This window comes from Amphiprion ocellaris, chromosome 4, assembly GCF_022539595.1.
Source record: "Amphiprion ocellaris isolate individual 3 ecotype Okinawa chromosome 4, ASM2253959v1, whole genome shotgun sequence".
Classification (NCBI taxonomy): Eukaryota; Metazoa; Chordata; class Actinopteri; family Pomacentridae; genus Amphiprion; species Amphiprion ocellaris.
In genome coordinates, this window is record NC_072769.1 from 14,150,457 (window position 1) to 14,171,457 (window position 21,001).

Sequence of the window (21,001 nt, forward strand, 5' to 3'; positions counted from 1 at the left end):
CTGTTTCTGTGAAATAAGACTCACTGGAAGCTCTCTACGCAGGGCTAAATGCAAACATCCATCCATCCATTATCTATACACCGCTTGATCCTCACTAGGGTCGCGGGGGGGGCTGGAGCCTATCCCAGCTGACTCGGGCGAAGGCAGGGGACACCCTAGACAGGTCGCCAGTCTGTCGCAGGGCCACATACAAAGACAAACAAGCACTCACACATTCACCCCTACGGGCAATTTAGAATGATCAATTAACCTCAGCATATTTTTGGACTGTGGGAGGAAGCCGGAGTATCCGGAGAAAACCCACGCATGCACAGGGAGAACATGCAAACTCCATGCAGAAAGATCCCGGGAAAGCCGGGACGCGAACCAGGGACCTTCTTGCTGCAAGGCGAAAGTGCTAACCACTACGCCACTGTGCAGCCCTAAATGCAAACAACACATGCTAATTTTTAACATCTATAATGCTTATCATTTAAGTTTAGCATGCTAGCATTCTACATTTTGCTACGCATGAACGAAAAATACAGTGGCGGCTGATGGAAATGTTTTGCGGGTATGTTCAGAGTTTCTGCAATTAAAGTAAGAAACGTGTGTTCATACGACAAAACCACTAATGTGAACCTCATGGTGGCACCAAATGAACGTCACGGCTGCTAACATGCCTGAAAACAGACCAACAGCAAACAACAGAAACTACAGCAGACTTTTCACGTTTAATATCTGCAACTGTTTTTTTTTTTTTAATTATTATTTTCAAATTGACCAAGAGGAGAAACAGGGGGGTTATAATAATAGGAAACATTTTGCTTCAAAATATTGATTATTATTACATTTGACTTTGGGGTAGATAAAGGAGCACAGTTTAAGAGCAGAAGAAGGGATATACATACATACATACAGTACAGGTAAGCATAGCACCATTTTACAATGAATACTGGTGTTCTTAGCTTTGTGTATGTGTACAGTATTATACTAGAACTGTTTAGAACCAAACGTGGAAGGGTGATCTGTGTATCTGTGCGGAAGGGAGGGGAGGGGCTCGCTGTCTTATCAATGGGGTCCCGTGTGAAATATCCTACTCCTCAACCTTTAACGACTTGTGAACTTTTTTCCTACTCACCAGATGTTGTCAGAAACATAGTGCTGCAAAAACAAACCGATAAAATTTGAAATGGTGAAACATTCAAAGGGTTCTTGTACAATGCAAAGCCCGTAAGTAAGACTGCATTTCAGGTTCCTGTGTGGATTCTTGCAGTGAGAATTGTAGTTTTCCCTCCTTTTCCTTCATCACAAAGCCTGTCTAAACGTTCTCCATAATTAACAGTTACAACATCCATTAGTCTCTTTAAAAACACCTTTACATTCTTTGGGCTGGGTATCAGTGACACAAACTATTAACATTTCAACATTACCCTTTAGAGTGAGGCCTTAAACACAAACTAGTCTATAGAGGATCTACATTTGCTGTGTGGCGGGTGGAAGACCTGGTTCAAACAGTAAGAGCCTGCATGTGAAATCTCTCTGCTATTCCTGATTTGTGGACAAAGTCAGACAGACTTGATCCTGCTAAGTCACACAAATGGCTATTTAATCTATATTTATCTCTGAGGATTAGTATTTGAGACTTTTCTGATGTGTAGTTTAACTAATAACTGCTTGCTGAGCAGGCGGTCAATGTAAAACAAGAACAGTGCCAATTTTCTTTATAGCCAAACAGGTGACCAGTGCTCTGCATTGCCTAACATCCATCCTTTCCCAGTCACGCATCTGTTTCCATATGAAAATATAATGGGTTACACTGACGGTTAACATGCATACACATGCTCTCTCTCACACACACAAACATGTATTCAAGTTGAGCTGTCCCACACACAGGCTTGCACAATACTGAGCCCAACCAGATAGGACGTTTCTTGAAAATTACAATTATTCCTTTATACTGCAACGCAAGAACTGATTGGCTATCGCTTGGGGAAACCAGTACTGACCCCCGAGTGATACAAGAAGTAGGATCAAGGAAAGGAGATGCTATATTCACATTCACACACACACACACACACCCACACATGCTGTCTTTACTACACTCTGAGGCTAAACAACACATTCTAAATGCTCCTTTGCCAACCGTTACACTTCCTCCACTCCAAGGCTTTTCTGATTGATATGGCTTATCACTGTAGTACACAGGCCGAGCCCAAATACACTTCTGTTTTTAAAATGGACTTGGGCCCAGTCTTGCTTTAAACTGCTGTTTGTGAACTGAGAGACAAATGAACTGAACTGCATGAGGGTTTCTGAGGCCTAGGAAGAGAAAGGATGAAACACTGATGATACAGTAGACCATGAGACAGCTAGCAGAAATGCAGATTGGCAGGAACAATGAAGTCAATCTATTCCAGTCAGGGTGAAAGCTAAAAAGGTTTCCTCTATATTTCTGCTCAATAACTCCACTCTTTAACAATAACTCCAGCTTCAACAAAACGGCGTATTTTTACTCCTCTCTTTGGAGACTTCCCGCTCCACTTCTCTTTTGATAAGGAAACAAGGAAAGCTCAAAGAAATCTGGGTCAAATTTGATTCAGATACCACACCCTTTATGACAATTCTTCCTCTGGTCTTTAAAGCATCACTGTCTAATCCTTCCTGGTCTGGTTCCAGACTGAGGCAGAAGCAAAAAACTTTCCACATTCCTGAGAGTACAAGTACCATCCAGCAACTTCAAATCCTTACTAAGTCAATTACCATAAGACACAAGGGGCGACAAACACGCACTCACACTCACACTCACACACACACACACACACACACATACATACACACACACACACACACACACACACACACATACACACACACACCAGTCACAGACACTCATGCTCACTCATGTACACCAAGATTGTATTCTCAAAAACCACACATTACCTCACAGAATCACACCACAGATTACAAACAACTAGGTCTTGACAGTGATTTACTGTACACAACCACATCAAGTGCTAAAATTTCAGGAGGTTGAGGATATACTGTTTGTTACGTATAGGGCTCTCTGACTGTTAAAAAATAATCCCTACTATATACATACGCATTAACTTTATTAGGGGTAATATCTTGTTGGAAAATATATATACGCCTTTGAATAGTCTGCTTGAAATTAAAAAAAGATAATTACCTATGTTATTGGCACTTGGAATCACTAAACCCGTTAGACGTACAGTGATCACCCTGCAAATAATTCAGTTAAACTGTAATCTGGTTGCTCGCCAAACATGATTTGTAATTACAAAGTTAAAAGAGCTATTTTTGTCTCAGAGAAACAGTGCTGGGAAACACAACTTCCAAAAAAAATAAAAAATAACAGGCCCACACTGACAGAACTTTAAAGCCTCGTTCTGGACTTATTTTTTAAGAGATGGGGGGGAGGGGGTCTAAGCGAGCACATAACTGCTCCATCTTTGACCAGGAAACACTTAAACAAAGTAAAAATTCATTTTTCAAAAGCGACTAATAAAAGCTTACACAATTATTCTTTCCATGCAATCATATAAAATACTACATTTCTGTTTTCTGTTAGGCTATATTGGATATTTACAAGTTTTTATCATACAGTAAATCTGTACAAGGTCAGTCCTTTTTGACACAACTTCAAAAAGAGTTGGTCGTTACCGAAGTGATAAGATGCCTTCTCTATTTTCTCAGGTCTCCACGGAGACTGGTGCTCCCTCTCAATCCCGCCTCCAGTGAGGGAAACAGGGATTTTAATCCATCCTGTTGCCATGGTGACAATCTTTGGTGAGTTCTGCGAGGACTCACAGACTTTCCTCTTTCCTATGATTTATTTCTTTCAGATGGAGGAAGGGAGGGCAACGATTTTAGGGGAAAGGAAGTTTGTGACAGCCACACAACCAAAACTACCGTATGCAGCAATCCCTTAAGAGTTTCAGTTCCCCACGTTTTCTCACTTGACACAGTTTCCCACAGACTTCACTGCGGTTGGCTGCTGACACCGTCAGTCCTGTGTGATGATGAGGCTTTCTGTTGTTTCTGGGGCTGTGGTTTCAGCTGCTGCTGGTGCCTCTGGTGGTGAGATTGTTGCTGTTGTTGTCTTTGCTGCTGCTGCTGTTGTTGTTGTTGTTGTTGCTGCTGTTGTTGTTGCTGTTGTTGTTGTTGTTGTTGTTGTTGCTGCTGCTGTGGTTGCTGGGGATGTGTTGCTTGGGTGAAAGTTCCCTGTTGTTGGAGTGGGAAAGCTGCCTGCAGTATCAACTGGGTGGACTGGTTACTATGGAGCAGACGAGTGCCCTAGCAGAAAAGTGGTGCAATAATAATAGGATATAAAGCAGATAGCTCTTATTATCCTCATTCTATAATGTGATTAAATCCCTCTTTCTCTTGTAGCACACTCTACAGGCAACACATTGAAGTGTAAATGCTGCTGCAGATACTACAGACATTTGGTTAACAGTAGGTACATTATTTAATAGTTACTCACTATAGCATAGAGACAACATCTGTTCAGAAAAGAAATATATGAATAATAAAATATCTTAAATATACTGCTCCATATTTCTCCAAAATATCTTATATTGTATGACATTTTCTGCCCCGTGTTGATACCTGTAGGAACTGCTGCTGTTGCTGCTGTCCCTGCTGGCTACTCTGTGCCACTACAGCTGTCTGGTTTTGACCGTCGGGTTGACCTTGGGGCGGTTGGGCCGGCTGCAGAGTCAGGGTCTGGGGCTGCCCTCCCTGCTGAAATGAGAGAGTGTGTCAACAAAGATTAAAGATATATAACCCAAGACAGGACCAAAATAGAACGAATAATTTCTCAACATTAGTTTTGTGTAGAATACTGTCATCCACTGCTTATAGAAAGAAAGCACTTTAAGTTTTATCTTTATGATTCCTCTTAACAGATGTGATGTCCACTTATTAAACACTTTTTTGCACTGGAACACCAGATTAGCAATCAACATTACCAAACACTCTATCTGTGTTTACAGATATCTGCCTCTGACAGTAGTATTTGGGTTTAAAGGACTGGACAAAAGTTAACAATTTTCAAAAATAAAAAAGGATTTTTTTCTTTTTTTTAATACTAAATACTTTGAGATCAAATTTAATCTTTTTTCAGACCCAGATATTGTGATCTATTGTCCTGATGTACAAGTAACATGCATTTTTTTAACCAGTTGCCAATACAAACTTTTTTTTAAGAAACATTTTTACAAGGCTGATTTGAAGGGCTAATATGTAAAAAAAAAAAAAAATTGAAAAAAATCTCACAATCTGTCAGCACTGAGCATCTGGGTAGAACTTCATATTGTCATTTACACAGTTCTAGTCAAAACAGTCATGATCTTACAGTGACTTTTTTTTTTTTTTTTTTTTTTTAAGCTTGATTGTGTGTGTGTTTACCTGCTGGCCACCAAAGGGGTTGTATGCAGTAACCACCTGCCCCATGAACATAGAAGTGGGCACCATGACTGCACCACATGCATGCATGGGAGTCGTTACTAGCTTGGTCACCAGCTGCTGCCCTGCTGGGAATCTATAGGGATATTGAGAAAAACCAGGAAAAAAATGTCACTGCCTGTATATTACACTGGATATGCACAATTCAGATCTACTTAAACAGTCTGGTTAATACCAGGTATTTCACTGGGAATCGAGTTTGATTTTTGTCTACTGACCGAATCTGTCGGTCCTGTGTGAACGTGGCCACAGTTGTGCCTTGCTGTGTGTTGTTCTGTGGCAGGCTGGTGCTGATCTGCAGCACATTTGGCTGTCCTGGCTGGGAAATCATCATGGTGTTGTATAAGGGAGCCGATACAGAGCCCTGGGTCTGGGACTGAGCCTGGGGAGGTTGCTGAGGCTGACGCTGTGGCTGTAAAGGAGCAAAGACGAAGGGCATTACAATAATGACTTTTAAATAAAGTGAAGTTATTAAGGATCATTTTTGTACATTATTGCCCATTTTCCCATTCAATTTCATAATAGAAAATTTAAATTTTGAACATAGCTTAAAATACACTCAAGAGACCATAAACTCATAAGTACACAGAAAATAAAATGAAACTGCTGTTTTGAATGGACTTCTTTACAATGTGACTGGGTAATCAATGTTTCACAGTAGAACAGTATGGAGGTTGTCTCTAACCATGTCACATACGATTTGTGTGCTTGATGATGCTTCACTAGTATCACCGAGTATTGTCTCACATGAATAAAAACTCCTGCGGCTAGCCCTGTGGCTCTTTCTGTCATGTGAATGAAATGTAAACATTTCAGCTTCACAGGATGGCATTACGTTTGCATAGTTTATGAAAGATTCATCATGAATGTGACTAAAAGAGTCAAAGGTTCACACAAGATTAGTATTCTCAGAGTACCTTAAATATAGAGTACACAATTATTTTTGTCAGTTTCCTTCAATTGTTACAAATATGGCAAATTTCTCTGACGTAAAACAGAAAAAAAATCACAAATTATCTCTTTCGTTTTGGAATCACAATTACACAGGGCAACAAAGCATTTCTCATTTTCACCTGTGTAAGGGTGTTGGTTTGCTGCTGTAAGGTCTGTTGAGGGGGAGGAGCTTGCTGCTGGATGGTGAGCTGCTGAGTTCCTGAATGGACGGGGTTAATCGTTGTTTGCTGGACCTGATTGGTCAAAGTAGTTGCTTGCTGGATCGACCCAACCTGAGGGAGCTGTACATTCATCACGCCACCCTGCTGCTGCAGCAACATCTGAGGAGATGGAGACGACGAATGTCAGGTAACAGAATAATCTATTGAGAGAAATTAGCTTGGCAGGGTGCACATTCAGGTGGTGACACTCTATTATAGCCATTTCCTCTGAATACAGGGAAAATAATACATAATGCATTATTCTAATCCTGATCTAGGTCAGGCAAAACTAGGTACAACACAGCAGGAACAGACAAAGTGTGATATCTTTTGAAGAGAAGAGGTTGCTTTGCAGTTTTGTTTAAATAAGAAATTTTCCAAATTTAGAAAATATTGTAGGGAAAAAACTTAAAGCGACCATGTAACTCTTGATTGTCTTCATGCAGTTATGCTGTGAACAAAATAAAGCTTGTCTGTTTATTGTCTGAATATCATTTTTCTTTTTCTGTAAAAGGTAAGTGCAGTATACATGGCATTTGAGAACAGTCTGTTCAAATATAGGAGCTGACTTTTCGCATTTAACTCTGTCTTTTCAACAAGTAAAACTGACAGACAAAGAGATATGAGGGGAAGAGAGAAATAAAACAAAGGAAGAGAAAGTTTGAGTGGGTAAGGAGTTAATGCACTGTGTTATGTCACAATGGACACAATAAATTAGACTAAATGTAATAAATAAACAACACATGGTTTCATTAACATTACAAAATGCTACAAACTTGACAGTAATCTAGTGTAGGTATGCGTCCACAGCTTACTTGTATCCCCTGTCCCTGGACTCTCTGGAGCTGCTCCTGGATGTGTCTCAGCTCCTCCTGCTGTCGCTGGATGTTGGCCTGGATCATTCTGGTCCTCTGCTCTAGCTGATCCTTTAGGTGCTGCATGGCATTCACCTGCGCTGAGAACTCCATTACCGGCTGTGGCAGGAGAGAAAGAACATGCAATGCAATGTATGCAGTAAACTGATGTTTTAGTGTAAATTAGAACAAAATGCATACCAAACTCCAAAGTAGGGATGTAGCTACAGTTAATTTTATTTCTATCACTGATTAATCCATTATTTTCTCTTATTAATCATTTAGTAAATACAATGCCGGAAGAGTGTAAAAAAAAAAAAAAAAAAAAAAGCTTTTTTGCAATTCCCACAGGGCAATGTGACATTTTTCAGTTGTGAAAGTCCAAGATTGAAAAGTAGTTTATTCTTACTTATACTACAAAAAACAGAAATTACTAACTTTTGAGAACCTTTGGCAATATTTAGTGAAAACAAGTGACTTCAACAATTAACCTGTTTTTAAATTAAACAAGTGAATGAATAAGTGAGACATTTTTTCAGCTCTACTTTGTCCCAAATGTAGTATCACCATTCTGACCTGTACATTTGCCTGGAGCTGCTGTGGTTGCTGCTGCTGCTGTTGTTGCTGCTGCTGTTGCTGTTGCTGTTGAGTTATCATGCCTGGAGTTACACTCTGTCCTGTGGTCTGAGAGCTCATAGACTGCAACAAATACAGAAAGTTGACAAAAATTATGGCAATATAAGTGTACGAATTTCCTTAATTCCACTGCATTATAACAGCTCATGTACACATTTTGCAGCTACCTCACATTCATGCATCTTCAGTCAGTTGGGAAACACATATTTTAAGGTATTTTTGTTTTCATGGTATTATCTTTGTTAAACGGTGATGACATCGAAAGAAGTATGTTTGTGCCATTTGCCCTTGGCATACTTTTCTGCAGCACTGTGGAGGATAAACTCAAGTCAGTGTTATTGTACGTACAGTTCAGTAGTTTTTATATCAGGCTTTCATTGCAGCCACCTTTAGCTCCAGCTTGTCATGGAGTATGTTTGTCACAAACTAAGACTTATGGTTTGTCCAAACTACATGTCTGAGGTCAGATTGTGCCTGACAGCTTCACACAGAATGTTCTTGTCTATCTCTGCATTTGTCCAGTTGCCTTTGTCAGCAGTGAAATCACCACTAATTGCCAGTGTGCTACTTCTACTGGCAGTCAAACATGTCCCAGCTCTAAAAGAACAACAATGTTTCACAGATGAAGAGGTACACTTCAGGTCATGACCTATTTTTTTTCCTCCACACTTTCCTCTTTCCATCACTGACACACTGACAGAGCTTTATTTTAATTTTATCTGTTTACCAAGCTCTGTTTTACTATAAGAAACTAAAAATCCATCTATATTTGTGTTACTCGTGGCCAAAAAAAAGTATCAGTAAAAACTAAAAGTTGCTATGTATATCACTGTTGTTGGCCAATCATGCCTCACCTGGCTGCTGATGGATGAACGACGCTGTGATGTCATCTCCATGGTGGAGGCCAGCGACTGCAGAGGAGGCGTGGCGGTGTCCATGTGGAGCTTGGAAGCTGTTGCTGCAGAGACAAAATCATTAATGACAAAGATTTCTATTCAAACACTGCTGACATTATCATATCATCTTACTGCAGCGTTTAGTCATTTCATTTTAAGCTCAGAACAGATGTGTCACTGACTCCTCTCCACAGTATATGATTGGGTCTAACTAACTGGCATTAAGCATGCATAGGCATCTCTGTGTTTGTTCTTACAAGTGCAAGTGTTGTCAGAGACATGTGATGAGGACTTGCGGGAACTTCGCGAGGAGGTTGAGGGTGTTTGGCTGTGGTCAAATCGCTCCAGAGCCTCCTTCAAGCTGGATGTATTAAGCTGTGACTCTGAGCCGGAGTCTTGACTCTAAAAAGAGAAAATATTTGAGGTAGCTGATCCTTTAAATATAAATAGACACATGTCTGAAGGGTAAATGAACAAAGATCAAAATCAGACTGACTCCAAGCCAACACATATTAAATACACATTCACTTCAGCCTGCTACCCCACAATACACACTGATAGCTACCACATAGATGTGCAAAAAGGATGATTAATCATTAAGTAAAAGTGGAACAATGAACAATTAATAATCATTATCCAGCTGTTGTATCTTTTCATTAATTCCTCCCAAACTTTGATTTATGATACGTCTATTGTTCTCTTCTTGATGTCATTACTGAAGAAAGGAAAAGCCCCATTCACTGAGACAACATCAGACAGCAGTCCATTGGTCATTTTGTTGCACGGTGTGACAAGTGACAAACATTAATCAACAGTAGGAAGTTGCTGAGGGAAGTCAATGGATAATGTGGAACAGAAGGTGTTTGACTTCCCATTGAAAGAGACAGTTAGATTAAACACAAGTTTTGGGGCTTTGTGTGAACAAATCTAATAATACAATGGCTCCCAATTTATTACTTTTTATGTGCAAAATCTTGTCTTTAAAGAATTGTAGTTAGTCAGTTAATATTAGTTTAATTACACCTACTACTTAAAAAACAGAAAAAAAATCTCTCCCATGCTTGACATGCTGTGGTTTCTTTAATTATTGGGATTATGCACTATGAAAATACATGACTGTAGACCATTTCTAGAAGTTATTGCTTGCCTTATCCGCAGTGACTTCTGGAGTAGACTCCTCAATTCCCATCCCTCTGCGTTGTTCTGCCCTAACCTCTGCATAGCTGAATTTTAGACAAAAAAGGGGGGTTTCAGTGAAGAAGCAACAAGTAAAGGTGGTGCACATGAGTGATTTGACAATATGAATAATGTGTGACCTGTAAACACACAATTGCAATGAATATACAAAAAGCCTTTTATTGTAAGAGACTCAGTAATGATTTTGAAATGTCATGTGATTGTAAAAAAAACCAAAACATCAGCATGTGAAAAAGAGAAGTTGAGACAGTGTTCAGCTGAACATACCTGACTACCGTGTGTGTGCAGACAATAAACTCTGGTCGGGAGTTCCACTGGTGATAGGTGATGTAGTAGTGTGTCTGTAGCCAGATCCACTGCTGACCTTTAGTCAGGAAACGGTAGTAGCATGACTTCCCTTTACCATACTGCATCACTGAGCAGCAGAGGGGCAGAAGCAAGCAAAAGCAAAGATGTTACAAACAGCAAGTCTAGAAAGGCTACTTAATTCAATATGAGAAAATGTAAGTCCTTACAGTGTTCGTGACATTTGGCTAGCGTCCCCAGGTCGTCCACATGATAATAGTCATACCCTGATGTTCCCAGAACTTCAAAAGGCAGGTAGCCTATGATTGGTGGAGCTCTGAAAAGAGAAGAAGGCACATCCTCACTCTGCTGCTGATGTGAGACTGCTGAACAGATACTGGCAATTACATACTGAATTCACATAAACAGCTAATCAGACTCAACTAGTATATACAAGCAAGGTTTGTTGCTTGCTTGTTTACAATAACTCGCTCAAATCAGCAAAGTTTACATTGTATAATTAAAACATATTAGTTTTGTGGTGAAAAAAAAACATCCAAGATAATTTGGAAATTTTTGGCTTGTTTGACAGGTATTTGAAAAAAACTTCCTTATACTTCTCTCTAGTTCTAGCATTTTATTGCAATTATGACTTACATGTATCAGCAGCAGCTCACGTATTTACACAACCAAGTCTGTTTCATTCTATCTTAACTACTTAAAAGTTCATAAAAAATTTGACCACGATGTCACTCTAAAGTGTTTATATTTGTTTAGAATGACCACAACTGCCATAAGCAATATGGTTTAATCCGAAAAAAAATAGGATAACAGTGTGCATTTGGAGACAGTCTCTCCTGGAAGAAGCACAGTGTTGCATTCAACTGCTTATGTAAAAAGGGACACAAATAAATGTCAAGTATGAAAAACAAGAGCTTGACAAGTTCCTGGCTCCTCTCTCTCACATCTGCACAGCTCGCCAATCAAAACATGAAGTGGGCGTGAATGTTGTCAGTTTCAGAAAGTTCCTAATTTGACATCAGAAAGGTGTGTGTGCGAGATCTACAACAAACCAACAAACAGTTCTGAATAAGTACACTGGCAACTTAAGGAGCAACGTACAATTAAATGTGTGTATTTGTGTGTTTACCTATGGTCTAAAAACAGGAATTTCCATTCTAGACTGTGCCTGGAGGTGAATTCTTCATTTGGCTCCTCCACTGTACACATTTCCTATGAATATAAAAGCAGAATCAACAGAGATTTAGAGATGAGGTATTTTCAATAAAATGACAGACTAGTTACCAAAGTGAGTCCATGTCTTGACAATACCTTGATAAATTGAGGTTTGGCCAAACGAACTGTGGCTACAAAGCACACTTGGTCATCAAAGGCAGGTTGTAGTGACCGCTGTAACACCCCTGCCAGACCATTCCTTGTCACATTGGGTACTGCACAACAGAGAACAGAGTTGTTTACTCCGTCAGTCAAGCAATATATAGCTATATATGGCTCTGTGTGGCTCTGAAAGTAGGGCATGGAATGACCACTGCCAAGATTAGCACACGAATGATGGCACTGTGAAAAATGCATGCATTGTCCACTTCACAATCAATGTCAGAATATAGTTTTAGCAACTTCTACTTAAAATGGAATTGAGACACAAAGTTTCATGTCACGTTATACTGGAGCATCTGTAAACATGCATGCTTGTTAGAAATAATCGAAGATAAAAGAAGATGTTAAACTTTCAAAAGATCAACACCTTGTTTAAATGCCATGTAACAGCTCATAAATGTATCGCATGCAAAAAGAAAGGTAAAACATACTACATAACTACTGACATACCATTATTGAGAGACTTAAAGTTGCCGATGAACTTAACATATTCATAGATGGGGGGTTCTTTGGGGTCAATGGCCCCTCGCAGCATATGACAACTGAACTCCATGTGATTCTTAGCTGGAAACAAAAAAAAAACATTGCAATTACAAAAAGGAAAAAAAAATACGATTGCTGTGGCATCCAGGATATATTGTTCCCATTTTCAAAACGTTTTACGGCACTGGAATGAAATCAAGACAAAAAGAGATAACGTTGCCTAAGCATCATTCAAAAAATGAGAGAGACTTCTTGTGTTGGTGCTCTGAGAACAAACAGTGGCTCCTTGTTTAGCTGTTTCAGTCAGAAAAGATAAAATTTAAGATAAGACTGATCCCCGGGGTCAAATTCACATGTTCAATTTCACACTGTGTTTAAGTTGTACTCATTTTGATCTTTTTCAGTGATATCGCCACAATGTGTTATTTATAGCCAGTGGGATAACTACTATATGGGTTGTTAGCTGTCTAAGTTTGTTCTGTCTTTCCTTTGGTTTATAATGAACAACACACATAAATGAATTTTAAAGATCAGGTAACAGTGAATAACCATCCCACTGAACCACTGAAGACACAATACAAACATGAAGTATTGTACAAAATAACTAGGTGTTACTGACTCTTTAGGTAATCAGTGCTGAGGCTGTCCGAGTCGGTGGGATGTGTGGACAGAGCCTTGTAGACATCGGAGTGTTCCCCAACTGGCAGGAAGTTTAACAGGTTCTGGTCCACCAAGTCCGCCTGACAAACACACACACACAAACATTTGTACGTGAGAACAAGCACACAAATCAGGAAAAAAGGCCAAACCCTTTTCAGCACACATAGGTCATCCTGACATGTTTAATGTGAATCAGACAAAAAAGAAAAATCCTGTTAAAACTTGTTTTACAATACAATGGATTAGTAATACATACCAGACAAAAGGAAAACCAGTATTACTCACCGGTAAGTGCTCTAGTAATGAGGTGACACTCTCAGAGACGTAGAGGATGTTACCATCAGTCATTATTGCTATAAAGAACCCGTCCAGAGCCTGATAAAGGAAGCAAAAAGAACAGTGTGAAATGTCGTTCAATAGTAGAAGAATGGTAAATAATTGTAACAATAATAAAAAAGAACTTAAATGACTGTGATGTTGAACTTTGTTTATATCAGAACAGATTTCAAACCTTAAACAGATTAAGGGCAGTTGAAATCGTTTAAATCATGATAACTTATAAGACTGATTTTGAATCTTCAGAAATCTGTTGAGGTGACTTAGATATGTCTGGGCAGATTACCAGTTATCCAGAAGATGATAATCCTAAGAGCTTCAGTAAAAAGCAACTGCATTTCTCTTTTTGGCTTTTGAAGATTCATCCAAGAAGCTTCTTCAACTCTGAACTAAGAAGTCCAGTTATTTTTTACTGAGGCTCTTCGGACTTAGATATGAAAACCCTACCACAGTATCAACATAATAGTGCCTACAACACCCGCAATGTCACCTAACAGACAGAATTACGGTACACAATGCAAGATTTCTGACCTCCAGCATGAGTTGGGTAAACTCTTCATTGCTAAGAAATGGAGGCTTCCAGTCCTGCCTGATCTCACTCGACTCTGACAGAGCTGCGATCTCTGAAAAAGAAGAGAGAACACAATTAGAATATTAAGAAGACAAATGTCTTTCGGGAAAATCTCAAATGGGGCAAAACATGATGAGGTGACAGCACATAAAAGACAACACAAATAACATGGAGTCAACACAAAAAAACTGATTGCAAATATGTTTTGAGAGTACAAGGCCCACAGCAAAAGCACAACATATTAACTGGACTCTAGATAACACAGTGCACCAGTGCAGTGACAGCTGATACACATTTATCTTGCACAGCAATGATAAGAGCTAGGATTAAAAGGGATATGATTCCTTGCACAGTGATTAAATATTTGAGGACAAAACAATCTACTGGGTCAAATTAGATTAAGCAGAATTCAAAGGTACAATAAACAATCATTTAGTCAGAAGGTGCACGTTATATGTACAGCACCCATGTTTCATTAAAAGTGTAACAAAAACATGTTTTTATGATGAAGGTAAACAAGCCCTGACAGCAGCGCAAATGAAAGTGAATGATCAACCTCAATATAGAACAAGAACTGTCCATTTTGTGAGGTGTCAAACAGAAACATAGGAGGTGAGGTGAGGGTCGTGGAAAGCCCTCACCTTTGTGTTTACAAAGGAAGTCAATGCTTTTCTGCAGGATGGTGGACTTATCCATCTTCCTGGTGTTGCCCGGCAACATTGTGCCGAGTTCTTTGATGAGGTGATTGAACTGATCTCTCCGTTTCTTCTCCGACTTGTTACGGGACTCGCTACAATCCAAGCCACAGTTACAAATTAGATTATAAATGACATGCAAGTGAATTCTGTAAGGGAGCCAAAAACTGACTCATGCTCATCTGTAACTAATACATATTATATGTTGAGTACAAACTACAACAATCATCAATTCAGTGTGCTTTTATATTTATATCTAGCTTACCGTTTTGCTTTGTCTTTTTCATCTTCTTCCATCAATCCATCAAAGATGCTACAATCATCCCTAAAGGAGGAGAAATAATATTTACATACTTTCACAGAGTCACTTTATGTTGACGCATGTTTGTTGGCAACGTCAAAGTAGATATGTATTGTTAATAATAGCTAATGACGGATGTTGGCTAATGAGAGGATTCCTACTATACATGCCAGCAGCAGGTTTATTTTTGGGTCACACAAAAAGAGTTAGACAGAGAGAGGGGGAAGGAATGTGTTGTGCTTGCCAAGGAGGTTAAGCGCATTTGAGTAACAGGGTGTGTTCTTGGCTACGCTTCAGTTAATATCAGTCAAATCACTTTGAGTTGTACTGATGAACGACGTCCGGAGCTGTAATAGCATTTTCATATCGGAATATTTTCTTAAAAAAAAAAAAAAAAACAAACAAAAAAAACCACTACAAAGGGAGATAGAGCTACATAAGATGGCTTAATATTTTAGCAATCATATATTTGGCAAATTTGTAGATGTGCGTATGAGTATATAGTGTTTACAGTATCTATGACATCTTGATTTAGTGTGTGTTTCTGAGTGTGTGTGGTACAAACCCTATGCTTGATGTCATGGTGGCTGCTGATCAGGGCTGTGGCTGCAGTGATTTGTTCTTTAGGCGTGAGGTAGGCATTTGGAAGACCGCCTAGAGGGACAAAAAACAGATAATATATTAGATTGATTATCAGTTATATTTCATATTGCACTTCAGTGGACTAAAAACTACAATGAGAGTCTGAAAATGGTGTCCATTTTCTATACATCAATCTGTAACTGACTGAATTAAATCATGATCCTGTCAAGATATTCTAATTACTTGCTTACATTTGAACACATCTGCAACTGTGTGAAAGTATATACACAAAAACACATTCACTTTGGCAAACACATTAACTCATCATTTTTAAAAACGGAACGAGCTAGGTCTTTAACTGTAAACTTGATTTCAAAGTAATTCTCCAACACTAATTACGGTTATTGGCACTGCATATTTGTGGTTAGTAAAACATTATAATATATGCTGCAACATGCATAATCAAAATTGAAACTTTTTCATAAACTATTAAGTGTACCCTAATCCACCTATGTGTGGGTCTGTGTAGTTGCTTCTCACCCCACTGCAGCTTATGCACACTGTCAGTTAATGTCTTTTCTCAGGGGTTGTAGAAAGGATTTGTGGTCAAAGTTGACTCTATGGTCAAAAGTGGTGTTGAGGTCATTGGGGTCACGAGAGTGCAACAGGACGCAGGACAGACATGGTGGTCAACCAAACCTGCCAGAAAAATCAGAACAGATATCTGGGATTGTTGGGGTCAAGAGGTCAGCTTGAGCACAGCTTGAAGTAATTTGCCATCGTCACTGTTGCCATTAGGATGGTGAATTAAATTCCCTTTTGCTGTGTAAACTTTCATTTGTACAGCAAGTTAACTATTTTCTACAGGCTAAAAAGTCAGATACAGAAGAATAAAAAAAATCTTAGCTATAGTCTGCATAAACACTAGAAAATAAGAAAAAGAAAAAAGTTTAATATTGGATGTCTATATTGTATAATGAGATACAGACCTCAGTGTAACAAAACAAATGTTATTACACTGCTATTGTCTTAAAAAGTCATTTTACAGCTTCATGAAACAAACATCAACCATTTTTCTTTCTTTTTTTCAGTGTGACACTTGCCACAATGACTTAAAAAATTAACATTTGCTTCTAAACAATGCTGCCAGTGGCTGTTTTAGTACAAGTATATTAATTTTTAACAAACTTAATAATAAATAATTCATAATAATAAGAATGAAGGGGCTAGAATATCTATTTATTGTGACACAACATCTTAAAAGTGTTAACAACATACATCTATGCACCAAGGACAACCTATAATAAATCAATTCAAATATTAAGTCAGAAAATTTTTGCTTTTTAAAAAAAACTTACTTTCTGGAATGTCTCTTGTATGCAAAACACACTGTTTTAGATCCTAGCCTTCCAGGCACTGACAAATCTTCATGTGTAAGCCACACCTCACCTGCAACACAAAGAGACCAAGCTCATTCACAAACATACCATGGGGCCTGCATTCACCATTTACTATGGATGTAAATTCTAAGGCCACCGAGAAACGTAAACATGTTGGCAGCTGCAAGAACAAAAAAGGAAATTAGGGCTGCAACTAACTATTTTTGCATTATTTGCTTTACCATTTACAAAACACCTGAAATAAAGTTCAGTCACAGTTTCTAGGAGTCCAATGTGACATCTTCAAATTGTTTGTTCAACAAACAGTTCACAACTAAAAGGCATATATGCTATTTTTAGCTGCAATTAATGATTAATCTGCCATCAGTTTCTGAAATAGCAACTATAGCTTTATCAAATGATAACTATTAACTGTAACAAAATAGTGAAAATCACCCATCTCAGTTCCCCAGAGCACAAAACAAATCATGTTTTTTGTTTGTTGTAGGTCCAACAGTCTAAAACGCAAATATTCACATTAAATCCAAACTATACAATTAAGAAGCTGGAACTCAGGTAGTGTTGGTATTTTTCTGCTTGGAAAAAAAAAACATACATATTACTTGAATCGTCATTTTAGCATTTGTAGTACCTCAGTGAGGAGTCTAAAAAGCTGTTTCCAAACTTTTCAAGTAGTCCCATCAACAACTTAACAACAGACCATCACATGAATCACACCGTCTTTCACTCAACACCATATAAGAGGATTTTGCTGTAACATATGACTGTAGGCAGGAAGGTCATGGAGACTACAAGAAAACATACCGATAACAGCATTGCTCTCCTGGATTCTTTTGACATTGTTAATGCATTTTTATATTTTTCCTGACCATCTTAAGGACACTTGGGTCCGATGCTCTAATTTTGGATGCTGACCTACAGTCGTGTATTCCTCATGGCCAATAAGTGAAGCCTCATTAGACTGAGCTTCTTCATTGGGCGAAGAAGAAGCATTGCCAATGAATAAACTCTCATGCTAGCAATATGGCCGAATGGAGACTATACAGTGCAGTCGATCGGTGCAGCCATGAGCTTCAAGATAAGTCATGGCAACATTAAAAATATCTTTTTAGTGCCACAGGTGTTCGTTATACAACCGAAAGAGAGCAACCCATATAGCTAACTAGCAGGCTAGCTAAGCTTGCTGCCGAAAACTGCCCATTTAACTCAGAGATTTAATGCTCTTACTGCCCCCGTTTCCTGCTGCTACACTCGCAAACACTGACCGACACAGTTGTGACAGGTAGAGCATTTCACGTTTGTGAGATTTAATGGAGGACAGAAAGACGAAAATCAAGAGTATATCATGGCAAGCTGGCGCCGAGCCCGACGCTGTCACGCCACAACTGACATTGAAAGACGGAATAATCTCTGAAATATTACCGTTGGTCCGCAAACGCCGCGAGAGAGCCGCGTCTAAACATCCGCGCGGGGCAAGGTCCTCGCTAAAGCCGACAAAAACGTTAACGTCGGCGGCGCAGAAATGTCCAAAAGCGGCGACGGTGGGAACATTTTTCGCGGCAGATGTATGTACACACAAACACGGCTCCCACGGGCACACACGTACACAGACGCTGGGCTAGGATACGCGCACGCTCGCCCACTCGTACACATAGAAACTGACTGCTCTGAATGTGGGTCACTGGGCCTTGCTCTCCCTCGAGCGTGCGGAAACAGTCCCGAAGCCTGCTCTGCAGTCCGACCGCTTCCGCACGCTAAAAACACCGTTCGCAAACCGCAAAAGGCCACGCTATTTGACGGTCCGCCACCGCCGCCGGCTCCGTATGTGCATTAAAATGCCTCCTTACCTTCACGGATAGTCGACAGCAGCCTCCGTGTTTTGCTTACTTGAGCGTTGCATCGAGGCGGTGGGGGCCAGGAGGACTCTGGGTTGGGGAGAAAAACAGGAGGCCTACTTCATATTACGGCGTACAGTCATGCGCAATAGAGACAGTAGGGCGCACTATTTGGCAGGTACAGTAGCAGCAAAAACGGAGGGAATCACTGAGTGACATTCAGACGGGAAATGACTCCGCGTTTCTCTGACTTTTCTGGCCGTGCCACCAAATTCTCGCTACGATGAAGATTACAGCAGCGATTTTCCGCGTTATCTGCCAAATTAAATGCATTTAAATCAGTGGACTGACAGCATCTTAGACAGCAGCAATATACATCCAGTTAATATTGTTAAAGCAGCTCGTTGACACTTTGCCTAATTTTAAAATATGAATATGCGCGAGTGATATCATTTTATTATATTCAGGGAAATACAGTTGAAGGTTGCAGTGAGCCGGCTGTGGATGAGGTGCTGGATGTTGGCCAGGAGGGTGCAGAGCAAGGTAGGGAAGGCCCTGCCTGATGGCAAAGGGGTTTCCCTTTTATCGACATCCAATCACAAGCTCCACACGCCATGACGCTGTACCTATATTGTGCTGAGGTTCCCCCTAACTTCATAACATAGTGCGCATTAACATTAAAAACACATTTGATGAGGGATAAAAAAAAAGGATTCGAAATACATTTTTAAGTTTTTTTCACAAGCTACCATGCTATTTTAATGACTGCTTTGATTGATATAACTGAGAAAATGATATATAAAAGCCAGGGTATAATTGCTGAAAGCATAGTTTACAACTTATTTCGTGGTACAGGCCACATTTATCAACAATGTAACATTCGAGAAAGCAAGGGCTGCAATAAACATGTGTAATGTTTCCAGACTATAGTGTCATCAAGACAAACTTTATTAAACCCAAAGAAATTATTTTGCCAGATATTGCTCCAAAAACAAAGCTACATAATATTAGGAAATTCAATAGTAGTATAGTATAGTAGAAAAGCAGTAAGATATAAGTCTGATATATTTTTGAAATTACAATTAGCTAAAATAAGGCCTTAGAGTAGAAAAAGTAAGAAAAATACTGATAGTGGTACTGAGGTAGTGAAGTATTAGCACACGTGGAAATAAAATACTGTTCAACAAATTGTTGAAGTTAAAGCCCTTGTTCTAATTTTTTTTTGTATACAGCTGCAACTAATATTTTTATTATTATTGATTATTCTGCTGATGATTTTGATTCTGAAAATAGCTACAAATGCAATCACAAGCTCTCAACATAATTATCAAAAATGTGCCCAATTTTCTGTTATTTGAGTAATTCATAAATTGACCAACTGTTTCAGCTGTACTTGTATAAACTGTTGAGTAGTTTCATTTACAATTAAACATCAGATCTTATAAGTTATATCTATGTTTTGTGCGCAATAATTGTGTGCAGATTGTAACTACAGCTAGGAGATAAATATTGTGATTTAAAAAGTTCAATATTTCCCTCTGAAAGTACTGGAACAAAAGTATAAATTGGCATGAAAAGAAAAGACTCAAAGGATTTGTATTCACAACACTTGAAGAAATGCATTTATCTGTATCTCGTCACTGATCAGTGCAGTATTTGAAATGCTCTGCAGCCAGCAACAGTGTGCAGAAATGACAACCTCTGAAATTTATTTTCTAAAATCACTGAATTTTATGTCAGAGTAGAGTTCTGCTGCTTCTCTGTCGACACAATATGTGCACAATAACTCCCACTTTTCTTCTTCGTCTGTTGTCACAATACTGCCCCCTTCAGTAAAATATATCATAATACAGTGAAAGATGCTGCTCTGATGAAAACATTTCTGTATTTTAAAACATTGCAAACAGTGATTCCATCTCAAATCATCAGAGGCCTTTTGCTTGGACCTCTATGGTTTGCTTGAAACTTTTGAGCATAAAATAGGGATATTTAAAATTGTACCTGTGAAAGTATGTATTGATCAAATCAAATACTTTCTGAGATTTTTTGTTTTTAATTAAAAAAGGTCCCCATCGACCCACTTTCAGCATGTTTTTCGCATATCAGAATTTGAGACCATGTATGAATGACAATATCTCAGGAACTTTTAAAGTTAAAAGCCTGACATTTTCAGTTTCATTGTCATTGTAGCATTGGTTCAGAATCTGCAATATTAGACAAGTAGATCAAATAATCTAATAATTAGGTTT

At 39.0% G+C, this 21,001-nt stretch overlaps 1 protein-coding gene across 3 annotated transcripts; it reads right to left on the reverse strand.

Moving 5' to 3' along the window:
• Positions 1 to 694: 694 nt before the first annotated feature.
• clockb (clock circadian regulator b) lies at positions 695 to 18,905 on the reverse strand. 3 transcript variants are annotated; one of them, XM_023272179.3, is made up of 24 exons: positions 18,765 to 18,905; positions 16,876 to 16,966; positions 16,058 to 16,216; positions 15,501 to 15,589; positions 14,900 to 14,959; positions 14,581 to 14,729; positions 13,900 to 13,991; positions 13,318 to 13,407; positions 12,992 to 13,112; positions 12,340 to 12,453; positions 11,824 to 11,942; positions 11,642 to 11,724; positions 10,722 to 10,828; positions 10,474 to 10,621; positions 10,157 to 10,232; positions 9,267 to 9,411; positions 8,968 to 9,071; positions 8,054 to 8,176; positions 7,439 to 7,597; positions 6,543 to 6,743; positions 5,688 to 5,881; positions 5,413 to 5,545; positions 4,612 to 4,743; positions 695 to 4,296 (listed from the first exon to the last, which is right to left on the reverse strand). In XM_023272179.3, the coding sequence occupies exons 4-24, from the start codon at positions 15,515 to 15,517 to the stop codon at positions 3,982 to 3,984; spliced, it is 2,682 nt and encodes an 893-aa protein (XP_023127947.2). In that variant the 5' UTR covers positions 15,518 to 15,589; positions 16,058 to 16,216; positions 16,876 to 16,966; positions 18,765 to 18,905; the 3' UTR covers positions 695 to 3,981. The 3 variants fall into 3 exon arrangements, with proteins under 3 accessions (XP_023127947.2, XP_023127943.2, XP_023127944.2); XM_023272175.3 differs by having other exon boundaries at positions 4,612 to 4,746; XM_023272176.3 differs by lacking the exon at positions 18,765 to 18,905 and adding an exon at positions 18,340 to 18,632 and having other exon boundaries at positions 4,612 to 4,746.
• Positions 18,906 to 21,001: the final 2,096 nt, after the last annotated feature.